General features: G+C 37.1%; 3 protein-coding genes across 4 annotated transcripts in view; 1 reads left to right on the top strand and 2 right to left on the bottom strand.

The window, feature by feature from the left end:
- Positions 1 to 4,191, bottom strand: part of LOC110829972 (prominin-like protein) — a 44,388-nt gene extending 40,197 nt beyond the window's left edge. The window contains exon 1 of the mRNA XM_087354786.1: positions 4,111 to 4,191. The gene's annotated coding sequence lies outside the window, so the exon portion shown is untranslated. The remainder of the gene's footprint in view (positions 1 to 4,110) is intronic.
- Positions 104 to 10,651, top strand: LOC110829974 (integrator complex assembly factor Brat1). The gene is made up of 10 exons (XM_022064272.2): positions 104 to 611; positions 692 to 991; positions 1,591 to 2,228; positions 2,941 to 3,150; positions 3,506 to 3,754; positions 4,742 to 4,946; positions 5,100 to 5,272; positions 5,855 to 5,952; positions 6,565 to 6,826; positions 7,234 to 10,651. The coding sequence occupies exons 1-10, from the start codon at positions 491 to 493 to the stop codon at positions 7,849 to 7,851; spliced, it is 2,874 nt and encodes a 957-aa protein (XP_021919964.2). The 5' UTR covers positions 104 to 490; the 3' UTR covers positions 7,852 to 10,651.
- LOC110829976 (RNA demethylase ALKBH5) lies at positions 4,474 to 24,513 on the bottom strand. 2 transcript variants are annotated; one of them, XR_015536767.1, is made up of 11 exons: positions 24,319 to 24,513; positions 23,808 to 24,020; positions 23,414 to 23,656; positions 22,762 to 22,893; positions 21,706 to 21,786; positions 20,825 to 20,923; positions 19,574 to 19,795; positions 11,125 to 11,207; positions 7,213 to 8,550; positions 5,790 to 5,931; positions 4,474 to 4,953 (listed from the first exon to the last, which is right to left on the bottom strand). XR_015536767.1 is itself a non-coding variant. In XM_022064281.2 (8 exons), the coding sequence occupies exons 1-7, from the start codon at positions 24,396 to 24,398 to the stop codon at positions 19,588 to 19,590; spliced, it is 1,056 nt and encodes a 351-aa protein (XP_021919973.1). In that variant the 5' UTR covers positions 24,399 to 24,513; the 3' UTR covers positions 12,547 to 17,982; positions 19,574 to 19,587. The 2 variants fall into 2 exon arrangements, 1 of the variants encoding a protein (XP_021919973.1); XM_022064281.2 differs by lacking the exons at positions 4,474 to 4,953; positions 5,790 to 5,931; positions 7,213 to 8,550; positions 11,125 to 11,207 and adding an exon at positions 12,547 to 17,982.
- Between the last annotated feature and the right edge of the window lie 731 nt (positions 24,514 to 25,244).

The following is a 25,244-nucleotide window of genomic DNA, read 5'->3' as shown; positions in this document are numbered from 1 at the left end:
GTTATCCCCAGGTACTTGAGAATGAAATGTCCCTTCACAGTACAAATTATGCTATCGACCCTTTGGACCACAGAGCTTCGATCAATGTTTGTATTGATTAATGCAATGCTCAATTTAAGATCCAAGGTTGAGATAAAAGCAAAACAAGTGGATTTGGTCTATATTATCTTGTTTAGATTAAGTATTAAAAAGAGCCAGTGTTGATTACATAAATCGCGTAATATCCTTCATTAAAACGATTACGTACGTTATGCTGTATCAAAAAAACAAACATTAACGTCTTGTGAAGTCTATGTGACACTTTGACCCTATGAACATACATAACCACAAAGAAACAGCTTCATGTAATTTGTTGCCAATTTAATAGGATGTACGGAGAACGAAGGTCATATATACTCCTAGACTGAACAAATCTGGACAAACTTAATAGGATGAAGAGAGGGGAGTGTCTGGCATGAAATGTTGATTGTGCAATAACATCGTCTGTAACATGGCTGATTCTCCCGAACAAATTAAATTGGAGCGTGTTTTGCAGCGTTTCATGGATTCTAATTACAAAAGTGGTGCCAGTGATGATATTTATATGGAAAAGCTTCTCACCCATTTGTCTGGTATGACAATAATGTCGACAGTAATTGAGTTCTTCGTCACTTTAAGCGACGACATAGTTAACATGTTATTTATATTTCAGGAAGCAGTAGTTCACTCATAGATCTTCCAGTGTGCAAAGAATGGATTCAGAAAATGGTAGAAACATGGAAGAACAAACGCCCAGAACCTCCTTTGGCTTCCTTTGCATTGCATTTCATGGGGTTGGTGGTTGGTGATTGGAAGAGATTTGAATTACTACAGATTACTGATGTGGTTGGGCAAGTAAGCAGGCTGCTAAAACACCAGAATTGTGAAAATTCATCAGTGAAACTGGCCTATGTTAGAATGCTTTCTGGCCTACTGAAACACGATTCAGGTTGTAAGTGGATTGTGCAGACAGGTAAGGCACCAACCCCTACAGTTATCTACCAACTTTAAGAAAACTTGCAGCTTTATATATGCCCCCCCCATCTTCACACTGTGATGATTAAGTACACAGACAGCATGCATCCTTATATTTTACACAAGTCTTACCCTTTTCATTAATGTACATCCCCTTCTTCTGTCAAGCTTCTCATAACATATACATTAAAAAGCCATATATTTATAATTACACTTACTTTGTTACGTTTCAACTCGGCAGAGTCAAAACTGATCTCCTCTAACTCTGGATAACTGAATTCCTTATTGTTAGTACTGAGGCTGCAGAAAGAAGCCCTATGTTTGGTGGCACTGACAGTATTTGAGGTTTCTTTACTGTTGTATTCCCCTAAGCCCCCCTCCAGTCTACATCAGCTCTGTTGCTAGCAAAGGTTACCGCTATCAACATTCCTGTGAACACAGTGGCTTAGACAGCTGACAGGGAATACGAGGCATTACACTGGAGTTGGGGGGAGGGAGCATAATGGCTCAAGAGAGATGTCGAGGAGGTCAATCCATGGGATCTCCTTCAGCATCATCTTGGGGGTGCTATTAATTATAATTTTTTTTTCTTTACAGATGCATGGAAGTCTGTCTTACAACTCTGTTGTGAAAATCAGAGTCTGTATGTTGTACGTGAAAGTCAGAAGTTTATTGTTGAACTGCTAGACAGATTAGGAGGAAAGGAGCCAGAGCTATCTATAAGCATTATGTCACATATTTTCTGCCCATTACTTGCTAAAGATTCAAAAGCAAATGGTAAAGTAGAAGGACCTCAACCTCAGCACTTAATTTCAACATTAGAATTGGCATGCAGCATTCTTGAAGCTTCTCTGACCAATTTATCATCAGCCATGTCATATATGATAGAGAAACTCAACCTGGAAGCTCCTGTTTGGATGTTACTAATTAGTTTGGATGGTGATAATAATGAGGAACATGCAGGCAAAGTTTCCAAGCTTCTGACACTCGTCTACTTCACTTCTCTACACCGGGAGAAGGCCGAGAACAAGATTCCGATAAAAGCAGTAAAAGCTATGGAGAAGAAGATCTACAACATGCTGGCATTGCATATATCAAGGAAGAGCGTCACAAACTTCATGAATATTGTGGTGCAGTGCCAGTTCTGCTGGCATAAAATCTCAGAATTTGTCTCTCTAAATGAACAGAGTGAAATTAAACATTTTAACTTTGATACTCAGCTCATGGTATTCCAGGTAATTCATCCTTTTCATAGTAGGGGCGGGGAAAATTCCTGAATGGCATAATTCAAGTACACTAAACTCTTTTTTTTATATTTACTAAGTATAGTGTTGGGCATATGAAAGTTATCTCTGTGTCTTGTACTTATATTGTAGATATCAGAGTTTGTTTGAAAATTTTCTACATTGTCTGCTACAAATGATGATAATGAGATGAAGAATTTGCTGGTTAGTGGAAGAATATTAAATTTCTTGAACAATTCCCCACATGAGGTTCTTCTTTTAGTGTCTGCCATTATTATAATGAATTTGTCTTGAATGTAAAATACTTGTTTGCTGTCTGCTGAGTTTCCCCAGAAAATGATTCCATACGACATGATCGAATGGAAGTAAGCAGAGCAGACTAATTTTAAAGCTTCTGTTTTCACAAGTGATGTGACAGCCATAGCAAAGCATGCTGAACTTAGTTCAGGGATAATGTATTGAATAAGTTTTTTCCAATTTAAGTTATTGTCGACTTGTAGGCCAAGAAATTTAGTCGTTTCTATTTCCTCAATTATTTCATCATCATACCCTACAACATTAATGTTTATATGCCTGACTGAAACATATCTGTTTCCAATATGCATGACTCTTGCAAGTAGTCATATGACATAAGTCCTGCCTAAACCAATCCTCAAAAGCTATTAAAATTAAATTAAATGTAAGTGTCTCTCACATGCTGCAGTTACTACCTATGCTGGGATGTGTCAGGAGCAAGTTTACGGACAACGACTGTCTCGAATTGTACACCAACAAGTTGTTCCGGCTGACAAGTGAGGAAACTCAGCGGCTGGCATATTCATATCGTGACATCCTCAGAATTCAAGAAAATAAACATGTGCTAGCCCATCAGGCCATGTTGAGTATCCTGCAGATCAAAAATATTATGAATATGGTAAGGATCAGACTTTCATCATTATGCTCCCAAAAGCCTGTCCTTTGCCACTTAAATCTGTTCCAAAATTTCACACCATATTTTTTTTTAATTTTTCCCATTGGTGCCCAGGTTCCAGAAGTTTCTAGAGGTGCTTTCTATATTTCATGAGGTTTCCCAATCATAGATTGTAAACATTTCTGTATACATGCTATATGTCCTGCATATCTCATCCCCTGAGATTAAATGCTGTACCAATATTACATGAACAAATTAAAACACACTATGATAAAGCTTTTGAATTAACTTTTCCTGTGAATGTCTTCAGCCACGTGCTCTTGGCCAGTTTCAGTTCCCTGCTTTGTCTTTGTTGCAGGAGTTGGCAGTCATAGCATACCAAGCATTTATGTACAATCTGAAAGATTTTGTTCTTGAAGAACCCAACATGGATGGTCTGACAGGGCCTGATTATGTAATTCAACATCCTGAACTGCTGGGAGCTGTGCTTGATGCCTTGACCTCACTCATTCACTGCTTCCACATCACGTGGCATGAGAGCGTGGAGACGATATGCCTGTTCAGCTTCACACAGCTGTTGCTGAAAAATCCCAGCCTCTCACCCAAAGTATGTGACATGTTGAGTGCTTCCCTCTGTGAATTCATTATATCCATTTCACAGATTTTAATGAAATGTGGTATGAGCATCATGCCACTGTTAGACACTGTAACTATTTGTACTTTTTTTAAATTTCCTAACATAACTGTACAGTAGGAGGAGTAACACTAACACAACTTACTGTAAGGTCATGACATTTTGTGTGGTACTACATCTTCAAAAAGTTACAGTGGAACCACGGTTCCGGAGAATTTGACGTAAATACTTCTATACGGTAAGGAGTTTATGTAGTGGCTTTATTCTAAATATTTTCTTTATACACGCTTTACAATTGATTGAAGTTTGAGTAAGACAGTACTGCCTACCTTGAATTAGTTACGCTTAAGATGGGTCTGTGGTAGCTGAAATCTAGTCTACGACGCACTTCTTCTACAAGCGTTTCACAGCTCAGCTCTTTCCGCAATAACGAAAGCGAGTTGTTGACGGCAGTAATGTAACACAACAATGCCGAGTAACAGATGACGTTTCCTAGGTAACATAACAATGCATACAAGCTGACCGTTGTTGTCAGTCCATATTTACAAAATGTTGATATTTCCTAGGTAACCATGTTACACATTTTCCTGTCACTTTTTCGTAACACTTTTTTGCGGAATGACCCTTCAATATAGACGTATTTACGTCAAAATTATTCAACTTTTGATTAAGTTGGAATGACTAACAAACTGTTGGAATTTTGTAAGGTGCTTGACCATAAATATATAAAACTTGTTTTGTACATTAACGGCCCAAAAATGGTGATGATTATAACATTTTAAGGTTAAACTGAATAATTTCACATGGTCACAATCTATGCTGGTGGTAATGAATCACTGCATTATATAATTGTACTTGTGTCACCACACAGATTGAACTAGAATTTGTTCTTATGATACGTGTCGTTGGCTCCCGTTCACTTGCCTGTGGGACTGTATTAACTGGAGCCGTGTGTTGCAGCTGTCTGTACAGGGACTGCAGCTGATGCAAGTGGCGATACAGAACTTCATGCCTCCAAACCTGGCTCTGCTCATGAACACACTAAAGGGATCCACCATTGACCAGCTGGGTCCTATCTTGCACAAACGCCTGCACGACATGAACTGGGATGTGCGAGACAGTGCACTTGAACTTCTGCAAGTCGTCACAGCCATCGCAGAGATCAGTGAGCACTGAAATGTAGACATAAAGAAACTATAGACTTACAGCATTACTGTACAATCTCTTTGCTTTATGCAGAATTGTCCAAGAATTAAACTACTGCATATTGTTTATAGGATATTAAACATGATTGTTGAAATCCTCTTTCTCTCCACAGAATTTCCAGCATTCCAGGAACATGTACTGGAAAATGAATTGTGTACCCTGGTGCTTGTTCTCGCAATGGATGACTCGGAGAGCTATGTGAGGGCATCGGCCATTAAGTGTTTATGTGCCATGGTGCGTGTACAGCGCTTCTGGACAGACTGCCTTGCATCACAAAACTTACCAGTGAGTCACATGACCGACTGCCTCTCTGTTTATTCTGTTTCCATTTATTGTGAATAACAAGTACAACCTCAGATCTTTTACAGTTCTCATTTTTCTTATTTAAAGCTTTCTGAGTGAATCCTGTCTCATCCTTTCTTGTGCTGTCACATGGTCTGCTTTATTTTCCTGTCTTGCATCATTCTCATCCCCTGGAAATCTTGTTTCGATTGCACATAAATAGTTTTTACAGAAGGTAAATATCTAAATAATTTGTTTGCCCTTGTGGATATATTTTATACTTTGGAATGTAAAAAAAAGTTTCATACACAGTTTTGCTGGGATGCTTGATACAAGTTTAATATGTTCCTTCGATCCAGATACTTGAAAGTGCTGATATATTAATCATTCGTACAGCTAAACATTTTTAAATGATTTTTTTTCCATTGCAGGATGTACTATTTCTGGCAGTGCCTAGTGCAGACAGGGCTTCTTTCCCCTCATGCTTTGATTTGTGTTTGTCATGACGGTTGTTACGTACTTCTGCACAGTGTAGGACTATTCACTATGGAAGGTCTGTGATTATTGGTACTTGTGGTGTTCCAGAGTAAGATGATGGCAATCCTGCAGGGCGAGAGTGAGGGGATTGTCCGTCGCGAAGCAGCTGCCCTCCTGAAAGAGATCTATGAACATCATAAGTTCTTGTGAGTTGTGTATTTCTCTTTGACACACATGGCAGAACCTCAGAAATGAGGCGAGATTCGGTTCTGATAATAGCCCAGTTTTTACTGCCATATTTAAGGACTGTAAGGCCATACTATTATGAAACACTGATCATTCTGTACACAAAGTTGAAGTTTCAACTGGAAAATCTGGTTGTTCACAGTTCACCATAATCATAACAGAGATCAAGTCTGAAGACAGAAGCAATGTTCAAAACACCTACATAGAAGCAGTTTACATATACATGAATCTGGCACAAGAAATTAAAGATAAATGGTCTCTGGAAGAGGCGATAATTAAGCTAGTTGATTATCAGCAGCTGGAATAATTCCCCATGCCTTGGTAGTGATGTAATATCTCAGGAGTTAAAGTGTAGAATACATTCCGGTGACACAGAAATCAATTCTGCTCGATGTGTATCATATCATAAAACAGTTTAATCTTCTAAATAAATCGATATTCGTGCGGTTGTCGGAATTCATGTATATGAAGAGCCAGCACAAAACTGAGACAATAGAAATAATAGGAATGAAACGCAGACTTTCTTTGTGTGACACTGCCTCTTTTTAATGTCGTTATTTGTGTTATTGTAGGAAAGCAGAACTAGGGAATGTATTCATGGCGATGGCATTTGCAGCCATGTCAGACTTACACTGGGAGGTGAAAGTTAATGCACTCCAGTTCTGGGAGAAAGTGATTGAGCGACAGATGTCAGACCAGGGAATGATTGATGGTGTATTTCCATCTGTTACATTCTCAAAGGAAAATCGGAAAATAGTGCTGCTGACGGAAAACGAGATCAAACTGCGGCTGAACAAAGTGTTAGGCGAGCTGGCACGAATCAGATGTTTGCAGGTGTGTGACACGAGCCTCGTACTGCATAAACTGAACCAAATTAAGTATAAATAACCTTATTTCAAAGTACAGCGAACTGTAGTGTTGTGCTTTACGTACATACTTTCAAACACTGAGCCCGAGAATAAATAAACTAATTTCAATACTTAATTACATTTTATTTTTGCTGGCAGCTTCTAGCAAAAGTACCAAACAAAACTGAACATGTGAGAATATAAAGCACAGTAAATTTTTCATGGCTTATTTGTCACTGTATTCATGAAAATTCATTACTTTGTCTGGAATTTGTTGAGCCCTTCCATTGATTATTTCAGATTATCAGATTATACCATACCCAGATTGTATTTGCCCAGTGTTTGTATGGCTAATGTTAAATATTAACATACCTTCTTGTGACATTCAATCAGGTGCTGTTGTCTGCCCTTCATGACCACGATCTCCAGGTCGTATGCAAAGCTGCAGACATTGTCACAACTCTGAACAGCGTGCTGATGAGGCACGGGCTTGTCCCAGACACAGAGGCACCAAAACCACTTCCTGACCTTGTGAGCAATTGTGTGAAACCTACAAACAGTAATTTCAAAGGTGTGTACGACTCATTTGGCTGTGAGGTCCACAGTTGTCTGACTCCTGTAAGTAAAGTGAATCAGACAAGGACAACCAACATGGACAGTGGTGAAGGTGAGATCGCTGCTGTACGATCAAGACTGATCAATGACTCGGATGAAGTCATTGAAGCCATTGTTAGTGAGACCGATATAAACCTGCTGGCAGATGTCTACAATGATTATCTAAAAGCCGGCAATAATACGTCGTCCATCGTCACCACAAACTTTAATCTCGATTCAGAGGTACATGTAAACGGAGAACATTTCTTGGAAGCCATTTCAAAGCTCAATCTTAGTGAGATGGTGACACAGAAAACCCAGTGGTTGGATTACTATAGTAATGACCTGGGTTCATTGCTAGATGACATCCTGTCCTCACATGCAGACACAGAATCAAATGCAATGGACTGTTATTAGAATTTTACACTGTAACGTGAATTAATGTTATCAAAACAGTAGTCACTGTTGGTTGCAGCCATTCTTGTTGTCTGGAGAATATTACAGTTACATTCTTTAATAAAAACGTCTGTAATGCCTTCTGATCCTCCAGTGTATAAACAATTTTAATGCCACAAATCTATGGAGGTTTTCTGACCAAAAACTCTTTACGTATTTCTTCAGGTCACAACCAAGAGGTATGTTATATCATGCCTGAGTTTTTTCAAGGTTTACCTCAGACCATCCAAACAAATGCTTGGTCAGTACCTTGCACATCAATCCCGGCTCACAGTTATTGTCCTGTTTGGCTCTACATAAGTTATACAGTTCAGAAAGTTCCATTAACTTAGCAATATTAATAACCAGTGGGTAACAGCACGTCACTGGCTGACGGTGCGTTTTATCTGATCAGTTCTGGCGTGTTCCACTGAACAATGAAAAGCTAACGTGGTTAACATGAATACTCCACCTGCCAGACAGCAGACATGTGTGAATAAATAAAATTTAGCTTTTCAATCCCACTCCTAAGGGTACATTTGATTATCTTTGCTGCTTTTGATACAGCATCTGAGCCAAGAAATCAAACTACCAAGAGGACTAGATTTACATTACGTTACCTGGCATTTACAGTAGCTAACAACACTGTGATCTTATAGGTACTGGATCTCTCATTAGAATCTGTAACAAGAACAGGAGAATGTCAAGTGAAATAATGCATGTTCGGTGCTGTTCAGACCAAATTATCTCTGTTCTAAGTTTCCTCAATTTAAGGCTCCATGATTTAGTTTTCAAAATTCAATGTGTCCTAGAGGAACACTAAATGTAAATTTCAATGTATGTTAACCATAAAGCTACAAGAATTTTAGAAGAAAGAAATGCTTTGTCTGTTGTATACAAAATCTGAAGTTCTCATAGTGACTAAATACAATGAATTCAGCTTGGGTAATGCGTTTCATTACCAGAAAATAGAAACCTAATGTTTCAGAGGCAGACACATCAGACCGACAAGCTGAGAGGATTTTGTTACCTCATGAACATTACATGTTTCTTCTATAAATAGTACTCAGCTAAATTCAAATAAGAATTAAATATTGCCAATTAATTTAAATAGAGCATCAATACATTCTGAAATTCATATTCCCTCAAATATTTTGCAGCTTATGAATGAACCTCATGAAAATACATTCTCTTAATGTAGATTATCTACAGTTAATGTCATTTTCACATTTCATCAGTAAACAGACTAAATGTAACAGAATAACACAGCTTTGAACTGAGAATTCACATGCCTTTTTGCCTACTGAATGAAAAGACACGTTCATTGATCTTAATACATTCTTAGTATCTTACGTAGTGCTATATCTATGCTGTGTGTAGTTTCGATCAACCATAGATTTATATTTTATATCTTGCTTAAAAGCATGGACCTTTCTGATATATTTTAATTTCAAGTTTGAGATTGTCAATAAAGAAAACATTCCGTAATCTTTCAAACTTTCTATCACTTTTAACAATAAAATTAAATTTTCATGGAAATTACACAAGATTTCTTTAAATAAAAAGTCAACATGAAAAGAAGCCAAAAGTTGCATTTGTTACTGTCCATACTCTAAGACTTCCTGTTTTGTTACCACTAACATTTGTATCATTCACTTAACTCGACCAATGTTATACAAGGCAATCTATTAAGCTTTATCATAAATCAAAGGATTGCCATAGTACACTGGACATAAAGTGTATCAAGGTGAATTTCATATTATATAGAATTATAGAATTTTGTACCATTTCAAATATGCAGTGTTTTTATAGTAACTTCTGTCTTTGAAACTACTGAATGTTGTGTTACATTAGTGTAAAATACAGTATGTTCTGAACGTATTTGTGTACTCTGCATGAGCAAGCAGAATGTCCTGATGCAGTCTTTCCAGAGGAATGTGACATATTTTCTGTGGTGTGTCAATCGTTCACAACAGTCGCGTAACAGATGTAGTGCATCCGTCTTGTACACAGTGGGCAAACTATCAGGTTTTGAAACAGACTACTGTAATCTCTGGTGGGTTTTGCTCTGATGTGAAGGGTTTTTACACTCTCTAGTAGTGGCATCAATCTGCCAGTCATTCTCTACAAATACACTGTTTCAGCATGCCAACACATGAAAACTACTGCATTCACAATCTTTCCAAGCATGCTAGACTGACCATGTACATTGTGTAATGATAATAAAATGGGGTGGGGGGGGGGCTGTTGCTGCTACAGAGCAGGGATTTGAAGACCAACAGTCAAGATATTCCCCACCCAGTCAATACTGTGTTCACATGGGTCCTATTCTGAGGCCGATTATTCCAGTTCACAAACACGCTACATGTTCACATTTTGCACTGAAGAGTTTGCTCACCCCTGATTTAGTTCATGTCAAGTTTTACACTGGTTTGATCAGACAGTCGCATGTCTAGCAGAATCTACCTGCCTGGTTTGATCATTCTCCTGGCAGGGAAATGGTCAATACTGAATGAAAATGACACGAAGTTACAGCATCCATAGCACACCACACACAACAAAGGGCAGGCTGCATTTAATCTTGTCATGAATGAGTTTGCATGTCTGTAGAGAAAGCTCAAGTAACTACATTTAATTTTCTTTCAGTTCTTATTATTGTTCTAGTATGAGAGATATTTGTCTTCACATTCTATACTGTGTATTATATGGTATACTGTCTGTAAGAACTGTTACAAAACATAAACACTTGGATCTTAAATAATAAAGACTTGTTCATACAAAACTGTGTATGCTTTTTATTTCTGTATACTGCACATTATTACTGAAAGGTGTATGATGATGATGCCTGATGCAAATGGAAGAGCAAAGACAAGTGACAGTAACAAACATGCTCCATGGAGCCGAGTCCTTCCTACGGATCTCGAGAGAAATAGGATGGGGTAGGATGGACTGGATTAATCTGGCTCAGGATAGGGACCAGTGACAGGCTCTTGTGAACACGGTAATGAACCTCTGGGTTCCGTAAGATGATGGACAGTAACAAACATTAAAAAGAATATTCTTCTCTTTGTAAACAAAGTATGAAAGTACATACACATCTTGTTCTAGCTTCATGCCATATTGCCATAGCAAGTTGCTTTATCCATCTGACCTAAGCTTCCATGAACTTAAAATTAAAAAGAAAAGTGTGGATTGATTCCATCTGTTTTTAGCAAGTGAAAGCATCAAGTATTCAGGCATTACTCCATGACTTACATTCCTCTTTGTGTTTCCTAGTTTAGTCTGTAATTTCCTTTACCAGCTGCAGGTGCTGATAAACTCCCTCTGGCCCTTGTCACCTGCAAGCAGTGGTTAGAACATCTGTAACTGTCTTTACTGACCACAAAATTAAAGGTTAAATTCTGTAAATGTAACTGTTGGCTGTTTCTGCATCTTCTCTGCACAACAAATCTAGGTTTATCCCCCCAGCTTTCTTACCTCAACACTTAGCAGTTTATCATCATAATGGATCTAATCCTGACAAAGACACCCACTGAATATGGTACTCTTCACTTTCTTTTTTCAGCAATTTTTGCAATCAACAAAGAGCTGTTTCAAACAGACTGACTGCTGAACTGCAACTCATGTCTTTAACCCTATCCATGACATGGTCTATTATCAGTAACAATAAATTCACCAATCATATTGACACCTGGAGGTATTTGTGGTTTTTGATTCATAGACATAAAAACCAACCATCAAATATACAAACAGAAGGCACTGGTTTTCCAAATTAAATTTAGCAACAATAAGACTAATAATGACAATAAATAACTGTACACAGCTGAAATTTAACCTTTTCCTTGCTGAGATTTTGTACAGAAAAAATACCTTGTATGTTTTTCCATGGTTTTTAATGTTGAAAAACCATTAGTAATTATTTTATCATTTTAAACACAAAATAACAGCTTTCTTTCATTTACGGCTTTAAATAACAGACATGTTCATAGCAGAAGACAATAATCCATGTAACTGTTCTTTCAATTTCAGCATTGAAAGGGTTAACAGTTTCACATAACAAAGAGCATAAAATTCACCTCCCCCTTCCTCACAGTTCTAAAACAAAATACATAAGCCAGATCCTTAATAACATCAGCAGATCAAGTTTTTCATTGTTTTTCTTGCTCTTAAAGTAAAGTAAGCTCAAAACTTACCCCTCCACACATTCCAAAAGGAGGAGAGTGGTCAGCTCCTGGATGTTTCATGTAGTGGTGAAAACTAATCGATTCTCAGGTTATTTAATTATGCTGCATCATCTGTATTGGTTATACTGTATGAAATTATAGGATAACTATAAATAATTGTATAAGTTTCAAGGAAGTGACTGTGGCTTATTATGCAAGATCCTAATCCAGCATTTGGTTTAAAAAGTGAACAAAACCACAAATACATAGTCATGACAGCCAAGTCTTCAGTATAAGTGTCTACAAGCAGAACTGCTTAAGACATTCAGTATGAATACTGACCAAACAGGAATTTGAAAAGAAAAGTTACAGCATATTTTGAAGATAATACTATGGGAACTTGGAATCTTAGGTCAGGAAAACTTTTCTCTGGCCAACACCTTGTCAGGTTATTTCTGAACTCTGAACAGTGATTCAGAAAAGGCAATAAAAGGTACAATAAAACGAAGACCAATAAAAACATCACAACAGTCCGTGTTCAAGAGTGAGGCATGTAGATATACATTACAAAGTTATCAGGTCAAGTCAGACAGTAGTAGTAACAAAACTAAAAAATTACTTTGTCACATGAAACTGGAAGGATGTGGATACAAATATATAACATACTTATTGTCATTCTGTATATTTTAATGTCCCCTTTAAAAAGGCAATAATTCTTAAAAGATGAAAAACTATGCAATCTAATCTTTTCATGGGCTTCTCTGAGAGAAGATATTCTAGGCATTTTATACATGTATGCCTATGTGACACCTTACAGGGTTTTATGCCCATCATTTCACCCACATCACTGGTTGAAATATGACACCAAGTTACACACGAGACATCAACGGAGGTCTGCTTCACTAGAATTCCTGTTCTATACTCCACTGAGTAAAATGTTATACTTCTTTATGATACATACATTTTTCACACATTTACTTTTATATCAGTTTATACCTGAGTGAAAATAAATGTCCAGGAAAATTCGTTTTGGAATTTAAATTCATCTGTAATTTTTCTGTGCAACATCAGGTGAAGAACACAAAATATGAAGCCTTTATTATGAAATTTATTTAAATTCTGTGTTGCTTCCTCACACGTAATATTCTGTTCAGCACTCTCTTCTCCAAGATTCTGAATTTTTGTTCATTGCTCAAGAGTTAGGCCAAGCCTTGCACCCACGTTTTGATAAAATTTGTAGACAGGATTTATGAGTTTCAAATAGACTTTATGGAAACATGGGTTAAGATTTGGACTAGACTGAACTGGATCAGGACAGGGTCCAATGGCAAATTCTTGTGACCACAGTAATAAACCTTCAGACTGTGCAGGGTCCAGCAAAGACTGACATTTTTATGTTGAAGAGTATACAAGAATATGAAGAGTAGAGGTTTAAAGAGGCCATAGGTATGGGAATTTGGTTGGGAACACACATGACAGTGTGGTTCCAGCAAGATAGCACCACATCACATACTACATGAGTGAGTGAGGAGAAACTGTGTGAAATGTTTCAGCATCATCTAATCTCATGGATTCATAATTTAAACTTGCTGCCAAGATCTCCTGATTTCTCAGCCCAAACTATAATTCTATGGGGATACCTTAAGAGTTGTACATTTGAGATGATGCCCACAATTTTGGATCAACTAAAAGCCAGTACCAGAGAAGCGATTCACAATGCGTTGCGTGTTTCACTTAGTGCCTCTTAGAGTGCATCACTTCAGAGAGGGGGGGGTGGGGGTGGGGTTACATTTACTGCATTAAGTTTCCAAAATGTGAACAGTATGTGTGTGTGTATACACACACACAGACAATACTTAATTTCTAAGATTTCTGTTACATGTTTGTATGTCTTTACTCAATGACAGAATTTATTTACAAATGAAAATGTCAGCCTTCTCTGCCAAACCCAGTATGAAAAGTGGGGAGTTTGTTCACTAGCTGAGTAACTATCAGCTGCTCAAGAAGGATTCTGCTCCATGCGCTAAATTAGATAAAAAAAACATAATATTAGTGGTATCCATGATCCTTCCGAGCATCAGGACTACTACAATGACTTAATAAATTTACAACACCTTGAAGTGGCTACTTTGTCTGACTTGCCAGGCACAACAGAACCTCATCACAAACCACCAAATGTAATGAGGTCTCTCCAACAATCTGCACAATGTACACTAAAACCACAATGTTCAGGATTCATTACAATATTTACAACAATACAATACTTTCACAATTGGTAACAAGTTGCTTGCCTTAATATACCAGCTTACTTCTCTCATAACACTTGTTTATAAAAAGGAAGGCACAGACACATGGCAAAAAGAATTACAACTTCAAACATTTGATACACTTCTCCCATTTCAATCATCTTGCCTCTGCGAATGCTTCTGCCCTTCAGACTTTCCACTTGCATGATTCTGTTGATTCAATAAACTAAATATAAAAATGAACAAAACAATAGTTTTGGTGGATAACGGATTATGGCTATAAACACTGGAACTCCATACTCTTAAAAATCTTGTTTGCACATGAGGTACAGTAATACAAAGCAAAACATATTACACAAGCCACAGTTCAATAACCAAAACGTTTATCAACTCCTCAGTTAATCCGGACAAACTGTTGTCACATCAACTTCTGATATTTGACATAGTTAAAGGAGCATGTGTATCTTTGTCTTCCCCTAGTAAAGAATTGTATGATGTATGTCAGTGTATTGCCCACTAACATCTTAATTTACTCAGTTAAAGTACTTTTCACATAACTGCAAAATACAAAACATCAAATATTTTCTAATTACTTACACTCATTCAAATTTAAACTTGTATAGTCAGAAACAAGAAAGTTTCATATGAAGTTCCAGAGTTTGTGTTAGAGCATAATCTAAACAGAGCCAACTGATGGATAAAACTGGGGACTAGTAAACAGTATGGCTGATTTCAAATACATAAAGAAATGAACACGCAAATTAATGAATAAGTGAACAAAATGGATGAACAATACCAATCAATATTTGCAGGTGTTTTCATCAACAAACCCTGCTTACTGATTCTGACATAACTATTCAGATTCTTTTACAACTGGTTGTTAAGATTTCAGAACTCTCAGATCAAAGCAAGAATATTTATAATGAATTTCTTTTACATTCTCATTACTTAACAATAATGAAATTTAATACAGTCATATGTTATCATACATACGAATACTTGTGAACAAAAGCCACATCATGAGGTTTCAGGTTCTCACGGCAACGAATATGAAGACAACTGTCTTCTGGGATGTTGCAGTATGTAGCCTCCTCATCAATGAGACTACACAGCACAAGATGCCAGAAAATAGTCACCTTCAGAGCCCACATCCTTCTTCCACATTTTCAATGTGTTTTTGCAGTGCCTCACACAATTTCTTGAGGATGCAACGAGTTAGCAGGTGACCTTCAACCCCTGACGCTACTACACAGAACGGCTCATCACAGACAAGATGCTTTTCTTACCAGTACCGCGGCCTGAGGAGTCTACTGGAATGAAATGCACTCTAACATAGATAATGAATGAAGATTCATGTGCATTTTAAAATACTGTCTGTAAAAACTGTGGTTACACCAGCCACTGAAAGGAATGCCCTACTATATTAATACATCTACAAATAACACAGGATATTCTGTAATTGTATGGAAATCAAAGATTTCCTGTGATTTCCACAATTATACTTCCAATGCCCACAAATAGTTTTATTTCTGCAAACGCTAGTCCCTACTTCCTCAAATATATAAATGAATGAAACCAATCCTTATGATTATTCATCCATCAAACAGGACGTCGAGCCTTCGCTGCATGTTGCTCCATTATCTTGGTACAAAAATGAGCAGGCAAAAAAGTAAGTCGTTTTACAGTAGGAAAAATTTAAAGGTAAAAATATTTCTAACAAAAAGACATTTAATGGTCCCCATGTGTGTAATATTTCCGTGATGTTAGAATCTGCTTACAGATAGCCAATGGTGGGACATCAATTTCTAACCTTTGGCGAATCCTCATATGTCATTAGTCCGGCAGATGGAGAGATGGCACAGACATAAGAATCTTAGCCATCATGATCCTGTAAGCAGTCACCAGCTAATTTCATAGAAAATTAAAAAAGATCATAAAGTGGTGCCTGGTCTTGTTCCAATACGACAAATTCTTACCCCTTTTTCTCCACATCAGAATGTTATGTTTCAATACCTGAAACCCCTGATTTGGGAACATCCACTATCAAAATTTCACTTAAAACTGGAACTTATATCTGAAGATTACTTTGTTAGACACCAGTTAACACTAATCAAAAGTTTTCATTACATTTCAGTCCAGTGCCTAAGACGACCAACAAAACTGGTTGCTACATATATGATGAAACTGTGTCATCGTCATCATCATCATCAAGTAACTGATGATATGAGTAAATAAGCTAAGATGACTCCATCCGTTATTATGTTATCAAACACTGATCTTTGAAGTTTCTTCACAACTCTGAATACACCGCCCTATCACCAGTCAAGCTGCAAGCTGAAACCTTACGTTTATCTAAACCATGACATCATGCATATTTCCTATAACTAATTTTACACAATATTACTTGCTCAATTGGCCAATAGTTTCCTTCCATAATATACTATATTTCTATTTCCCAATTTGGAATGTTTGTTTTCATTCCAAACTGTGTTATCTGTAATTTCAATACCATTATGATTTATAACTTCACCGACTCAAATCCCTGAACTAGCACAAATCACAAACAACCTCCAAAATACTGCAAATATAATCAAAGACAAGTTTCCCCAAATAGGGGGGAAGGAACAACAGTGATCATCAGTCATTTCACACCAGGCGGAGCTTCACTCATAAATTATTCTGCATGTTTTAATTTTATATTTTTGTAAGTACCCTAATTTTTAAAATATAAAAAATGAAATCGGCATTAAACTAGTATTCTTCAGAGTTCCGGTTATATCACACATTTTTAAATGGCATTGTGTGCCTTGTTTCCTGTTACACACTAAACTGGTGATAAAAAGGAAGCAGATGACAGATCAACGCAGAAGCTGAGTACATGTATAGCTTTCGACATTATTACACCCACGACATTCAATGCTGAAAACATAATTAGGTCATCACTGGTGAAATAGATGGTACAGTCACACAAACTTCCTGCTTAATTACTGCAGTGGGCACTTCTTCAGAGAATAAAGAAACAAAACGTGCCAAGAAGGCACTGACATCCAATACTGCAACAATTGCTCATTATAATACCCTGCTTCCTACTCCAAATATTCTCAAGCAGTTAAAGTTTCTGAAAACTATGGTAACCAGTATAATAGTATAACATAAATATGAAAGAAGTAAACATGGCATCTGCAATACACGGTGAAGTAGGGGGAAGCTAACGGAACAACAGACGTGGCCAAAAAGAAGGCATGCATATCGGGTAAAATCACTTCCACCTACACAACTATTTTCATACAGAGAAATTAAACAACCTGTGAATGTTAAGTATGAAATTAGTATTTCTGTTTTACAGATCATAAAAATATACAATTATATGTCATGATAAGACACATAATACAGAAGTTTATAGTTTTAACATGACTCCAAATTGAATTTTAAAAACAAATTAAAAAAGGAAATGGCCATCAAGTTTTTAGGGCAAAGTTTAAATCCGAAAGTCTCTTCACAAACACTGAGACAAGAGGATAACTGAACAGCAGCAGAAGGATTAACAGAACATGGTATAATACTTACACACATACAACTGACTATGATTTCTTACAGTGCACATTTAACACCTCCTTCCTGCAACACAGCTGCCCCTGCTTCACAGTGTAGTAGGCCATGTGAAAATAACAGATGAAAGAATGCATAAAAACTTTTTCCAGAACCTGAAACAAAAGAAAAGTGTACTTTCCACCAACCGTTCTTCTCTTGCATTGTACACTTACACACACTAACAGAGAAAGGTGCAATCAGTCCAGAGGGCAAACGCTTGCCAAACGAAATGTGACATCTGCGGTTCTACACGTCACTAACCCGATGTTCATTTACTGCAGATACAAACATACCACCATTACAAAAATAAATTATTTTTCTTGTACTTGTTACTTATTCACTACAAAGAGAAGTGTTTCAAATGACGGTCAAAAGCTTAACAACACAAGCCTCTGATACTACTTGTGGCTTCATATTAATGTTAAGTGACAAAATGAATCAAAATTAAAATTCGCTAACAACATACAGTGTAGATTCCCAATATTACACTTAAATCATAGTCATTCAACAGTTTCAGAGACAGCCACACTGACATACATGAACACCCCACAATGTGTTTCTGCAAAGCATGCAAAGAAACAATCTAACTTGACTCACAGCTACACAAAATTTGCTCCAACCATCTTACAACACTTTTGCACAGATCTGCGAAAATGTCTCAAAGTAAAAAACATCCTGTCATGTGACTTGTTATGGTCGTGTCTTCCTAAACTCTCTTTTTCCTTTTGGCTTACTGCTATTGTCTGCTTGATATTCTGTTGTTTTCCATCTCCCTATATGCTGTTTCCAATCAGTTTAGCAATTTTGTATAAATTTTATGACTAAATTTTTAACTCTTAATTTTGTTTATGGTCTAACCTACAATTCCACCCATGAATTTAAGTCCCAATGTCATTCACCTACTTTTTGAATTATTCAACAAAGACCTTATCAAAGATTGGTTAAAGTCAAGTCAAGCGTGTTTTTGTGATGGCGAGAGTTAAACATCTGCCTTATTGATCCAGTTCTTTACACATTTTTTTTATATATATGGCTTCCTTATGCACCGAACTGCATCTGGTACCTAGTTATGACATGGAATGCATGACAAATTTCTTCATTAAACCAAATCCTGGCACTCTTTCAAGACTCTACACACTTTCACATTAATACAGGCAAACATTAAGACTTGTTAAGTAACGTCACCATCGGCAACTGTGCATGAGCCGGAATCCGCTGGATGCTACATGACACTAAAAGGAATGGCACACAGTCTAACTAGTATTTCCTGTCTTAACTGAGGTAACCACCTATTCCTCAATCTTCCATGGTTTTCCTTGGGTCCTTGGGAAATACGCAAAGACAATAACCTCCATCAGTTCACAGCTGCTTCGTTCCAAATCCTGATGAACATTCCTCACTATTTGTTAACTTACACTGCTAAAACTAACTTGACCATGGATCTAATTTCATGATGCAGGGTCTTTCTTTAAACACTGATCAAGAAATGGCCTATTTTCATGGAATCTGAAGGTTCATCACCATCTTCATAAAAGCCTGCTACTGTATCACACCCCACTTCTGCAAGGGCCATTTGAACATTATCCTCACAGCTATGCCTAAGTCTCTTTTCACCATACTTTCTGACCAAAACTTGCATCGCCCCACTCACCAGGTACTAGTAGTAACATCATTATCGCATGTGCAAACAAAGAATCAGTCTACCTGTTGGCTACATGCTAGTGTTCACCATGCTGGCTGCTGGTGGAACTTGCAGGGCTGCTCTCCTTGCGGGTCCTGCGACGCTTGTTACTACTACCGCGCTGCTGTCGCACATCTTCCAGGTCTTCCTCCCCTGCATCACTGTCTTCTGAGTGGTGCCTTGGGTGCAGCGAGCTGCTCACCACCACGACTCTCTTTCGGGAGTTAGTGCCCCCATCTCCTGGCCTGTCACACATACAACTTCAAGGTCCCCAACAAACCAAATCGCTGCTTTAACCCTTTGAACCATGAAGTTCATCTAAATAATATTTAAGAATTCAAACAATACCTCAAAGAAAACACAATGAACCTCCAAAGATCTATTGGTTGATGCTGTTTAGAGAAATAATCACAGTTTATTTTGAAAATTATATAATACCCATCAATACATTCAGTGGACAAAATGCAGTCACCAATTGTTACAGCAAGTGGGACATATTAATTACCGCAGGGTTTCAGATGGTTATCGCCAATAAGCGGTACTTGTATCACATTTATCAAGTTCAAAGCCTACAGTATGTTCAGTATTTGAATACCTTTTCATACATTGTCACATAACTTAACCCTGTTCCTTCTTATGTAGGAGGTGGCAGCACATTCACAAAGATTCAAACCTATGATTTACACTAAAATTACACATAAATCTCAAATCTCACTGCTTATGAAGAATAGTACAGAGAGAAAAAAGAAATAGAAATAATTAAAAAAAAAAATATGTACTATGAAATACTCATTCCATGACAGTTCATATGAAACAACTTTAATTTGGTGAAGGGGCCAATGAGCTAAAGAAAAACCCAAAATAATTCCTTATTACTAAGTTGCAGAAACAGATGCCTATGCCAGATTCTGTCTCAGATAAACAAAGGGTTCATCAAAAATTTGACACAAAGAAGAGTGGACTCGTAGACACAGTACGCTCATAACTTGACTCATGTTTATGTTAGTGTAACAGGGTTCAAAGCATAGCATAAAATGAACGAGCAAGAGTACCAAAGGAGGCCTTTATGGCCTACACCAAGTACCATCATAGCATTTGGTGGAGAGACTGGGAAAAACATGAATACTTCAGTAAGGATAGTCAGCAACATAGCAAGATTCCTTCACAACACAGGTCAAGAATGCTACAAACGCAATGGTTTTCTGTATTCGTAAGTAAATCGACTTCTGTAATTTCTATCATGGTTTAAGCAACTGCTCAATTGCATAACTCACCTGGACAAGCCATTAATCTCTTGGTAACGTGATGTGGGAGTTGCACTGAGAGGGGGTGGAACCTCATTAGGAGCCAACCGTGGAGCATCAGGAAACACCCTGCCACATACAACGAGTGTTTACTTACACGAGGAGAGCGAACGAAACTGAATAGGAGTAGATGGCCCTAGTTCTGACTTGAACTGAAAAAAATGTCTAACTATGACATTTTACATTGTGAGTGATTAAGACACTAACTGTAATCATCTTTTCATAGGTGTGTAAGACCTTATATAATGAATAATTCATTACTTCTATTTCTTCTTGGTTTATTTAATGACACTTTCACCCGCTCTGATTCTGTAGCAACAAATGACAGGATGATCAGTGAATACTAAATGGAAGTAATGTGGAAGGAAGTGGTTGAGGCTTGATTTAAGGGACTATTCCAGTAAATATCTGAAAATCCCCAATCATGATAACTGGTTTCTGGGCTGAGATGTGAACCAAGAACCTGCTGATGAAGATTAAATATAAACTCGGCAACAATGCAAATGACAATCATATTTGGGTTGAACAGAATATAATAAATAGTAGTGGAAACAATTAGAGCAGTGAAAGTAGAAGTATTATATAATATGATACAAACTTCTTCCAAAGTACAACCAGATCATGAGTTACCATAAGAGGCACTGGTAATATGTTACACACCAATACATTATGCAATACTTAACTGAAATGTACAAAATATCAAGTGTATAATATTAAAAAAAATATGGCCATAAGAATAAACTGTGGCAAAACTAAGATTTCTAGCCAGGATAAACAAATTTTCGGTCCAACCAGATAAAGTCATGTCTCATCTACCAATGCAAATACTTTCAGCTGTTGAAGAAGCTTACCTGCGCAGCAGAATGACAGCCCGACGAGCGACTGTATCCTCAGGACGTACACAATGCGTTATCTCATCTGCTGCAAACCCACTGAAACGAGAGACACACAACATTTCAATTAACAAATAACAAACTCACTACCTTCAAGAGCTATGACACATGCTGCACCCCCTCATTCACCTCTCGTCTTTATAACTCGGAGGTTCAAGCACGTAACGAGAAAATCCTGACAACAAACTGTATCCAGAAACCTCCAATCCCACAACCAGAAATTCAAGATGATTCAACATAAAAGTTACATGTAAATTTATCTTTTGTTTTATGCAATGTCATGTCCATCTTATCATTACTAACTCAGAGTAACTTACACGCACAACTACCAACAGCAAGGCGATTGCCATTTTGGTGGCATTAGCTATTTTTATGGCTGTTAAATCACCACATAGCCTACTAATTGCACAACAGATGTAGTATACCTTTTTACAGAACTTCTGTCAATATGAGGCATTTATTCTGAAATATTTCATTTACTTTTTATAAATATACAAAAAAAAAAAACTAAATTCTATACTAAAGGATTAACAGCCGTACAAGCAAAGGTTGGGGGCTTAATACAGGACCAACATCATGAAAAGTGTTGTTAGAAACTGATGAGGGAGGGGGTGGGAAAGAGAAAGAGATGTAATAACACATCATCTCTGAAAACTAAAGTAGATTCCTCTGAGACACGCTTCAAAAACCATTTATCTGTTGTCACTGACAGACTTACATTTCATTCAGAGGAACATAAAAACCTTTGATTTCAATGCTTCTCAGTTTATTTTGCACTGTTTTCTTAACGCTGTGGATTATGGACTGCCAATGACAACAGAATCTTTAATTATTTTTATGTGCTGCTACAGCATCTGACTAAGGGACTGACAGAAATCAGAGAAAATGCCAATCAAGATAAACTGCCTCCATGTCAAGAACTAAACTGTGAATTTCTGAATAGAAAGCAAAAGTAGTTTGGTCATTTACATGCAAATTTCCTATCATTTTGCTGTGAACTGTATACAGACTTACCTGAGGATTGTGACACAGCCCCTGGACAGCGGCAGGCACAAGATGGGCTTAGATACTCGGATGGGTTTGAAACTGAATTTGCAGCCAAAACTCAGAGCACTGTCGCTCATGAAAGAGACAGAGACAATGGGCCTGCAAAAACATTAACTTACAGCTCGCAGTCTACTCGACTAACACGGTAGTAACAATAGAGGGCATACAGTTGCTTTTGCAAAGGGACAAACTCGAACAACAACTTTATAACATGGTGGCCTTTTCAGCATCTCTTATATGGTGTCAACTACCACAAACCCTCTCACAGAAAGATTGATTCTAGACTCAATAAAAACATAACACAACTCAAATCAAATTAATTAACATCTCACCAAATCAAAATTTGTTAGGACTGGATGAAGAAACAAAACTATACATACAAACAAAACTATGTCCAAATACTATAAAAAATAGTTTTCAATTTATTAACACAACAGATATCTCTCATTAAGAACTGTAATCATATAAATAAAAACAATGAGAAAGTAAAATGGGTGTATGCAACTGGCCACAGTTCAAAGATATAAGCCACCAACCTAAATTTCAGATACTCTGAAATTAAATGGTAGAGTGCAATAGCATTCTACTCCTCACTGTCACAGCAGCATTAAAGGCTCACCTGTCAAATATGTGTATAGGATCTATGTGAGAAACAATGCATCCTCCAGGCTGATAGTCATTGATGACAGCCGAGTTTATAAATCCTTCAGGCACCATATTGGCCTTCACAAGTGGTTTGATGACCAACTTGTGGACCCAGTCTGGTATAGGATCCACTTCACCTGGTGGATACAACCGCTCCATACCTGGGCCTCGTTTCGACAGCTGTGAGCCATACGTGTAACCCTCACCGAAGAAGTATCTGCCATAAGACAATTATGTATCAGCTTTTAAACTTAAAACAATGACAAAAACGTCTTAGTTTAACAAAACACATCACATAACATACACACAAACACATATGACAAGATGAAAGCATGCAAGCTCTCTAACAAAGAGTTCATTATACTCACTTGTTTCTAAGTGGGGCTCTGTCTACCGTGCAGGGCTTATAATTTCCCTTATCCGCCAACTCGACAACTTCATCTATTTTTTCTTCAATGGCAGCACACTGCTCATTGTCAAATAGTCGTCGCTGTTGGATTCCTGTGTGGATTTGCTTTAAAATAACTAAATTGTCTTCTACATTTTGATAAGGCGAATACTGATGAGGCGAATTTGTATACCTGTAAATGGCAGTAATATATATACATATATTTGTTGCACATCAGAGAGATAATCTAAGTAAATTTAAATAATACAGAAAATCCGGATGGCAGTAAAAATTAATGGTTCTACTGTATTTATGCAAGGCAGTGCCATGCTTTACAAGACGGACTGTAACCTCTTACTTCTCACATCACTTTAATTGTTACACGGAAATTACACCCCCATGTATATACTACCAAATAACTTTGGTTCACATCCATGACATGCAACTAATCTAGATCACTTGGACTTGAAAAATAAAATATTTTAACTAACTTCTTTTCCTTTTCTTGGGATCTGAAACTTTTTTGCTTAAATTGCAACTTTTGCCTCAAATCGGTATAACCAGCTGCCATGATATTTTATGAAGTTGGTCTAGTTATATTACGCACTTCGTATTTCAATTTCTGGTACATTCCATAACCTTTTTAACTTCCACTGGTCACGGTGGTATAAATTTAAATAGCCATTGTAAGTCAAATGCAACTTACATCACAAACAGTTCAAAACCTCTCGATAGATGTCGGTACAAAGCGCTGTCCTCATTGCCATCTGTTGTTAGCCACTGCAGTATATTTCATCGACAATCCTAGCGAATGGATTTGGTCGTCGGCATTAATTAATTAACACATTTTATTCCCAATTTGTTTCAATTTTAAGCCTATAAGTACTGACGAGCTACGTAACAGAAAATATACTCGCTTCATATAATTACAATATGCCAACAAAAACTATTATGGCAATTTCCAAAAACAATGTGTGTTGTTAAATACGTCCTTCATACATGTGGTACAGTTCGAATGCTTGAGAAATAGAGTAACAAAACAAAATTACATTAACAAAAATTTCAATAAGAAATTAATCATGCATATCACTTGCTGCCATGTAGTTAATCATCTTTTGCCTTCTTGTCTACACGACGATTAAAATACGCAAAACTTTAAATTTCCCGCTTAATTTTATATGGTTGTAAAACTTGGCCCCTAATATTATGAGAACACAGATTGAGTGTGTCTGAAAATAGGGTGCAAAGGAGAATATCTGTCCCTAAAAAGCTACAGAGAGAAAAAGACGAAGTGACAGAAGGCTGGAGAAAATTGTATAATAAAGAGCAAAGTAATTTATAAACTTCACTAAAGAATTCCAATTATATCCATTATTTTCCAATATTAACATTTTCCATTAATATATCACTCTTCAAT

Source organism: Zootermopsis nevadensis, unplaced genomic scaffold, assembly GCF_977971745.1.
Source record: "Zootermopsis nevadensis isolate Lab colony 2312 unplaced genomic scaffold, Znev_1.0 Znev_ptg000024l, whole genome shotgun sequence".
NCBI lineage: Eukaryota > Metazoa > Arthropoda > Insecta > Blattodea > Termopsidae > Zootermopsis > Zootermopsis nevadensis.
This window is presented reverse-complemented; position numbering and strand designations above follow the sequence as displayed.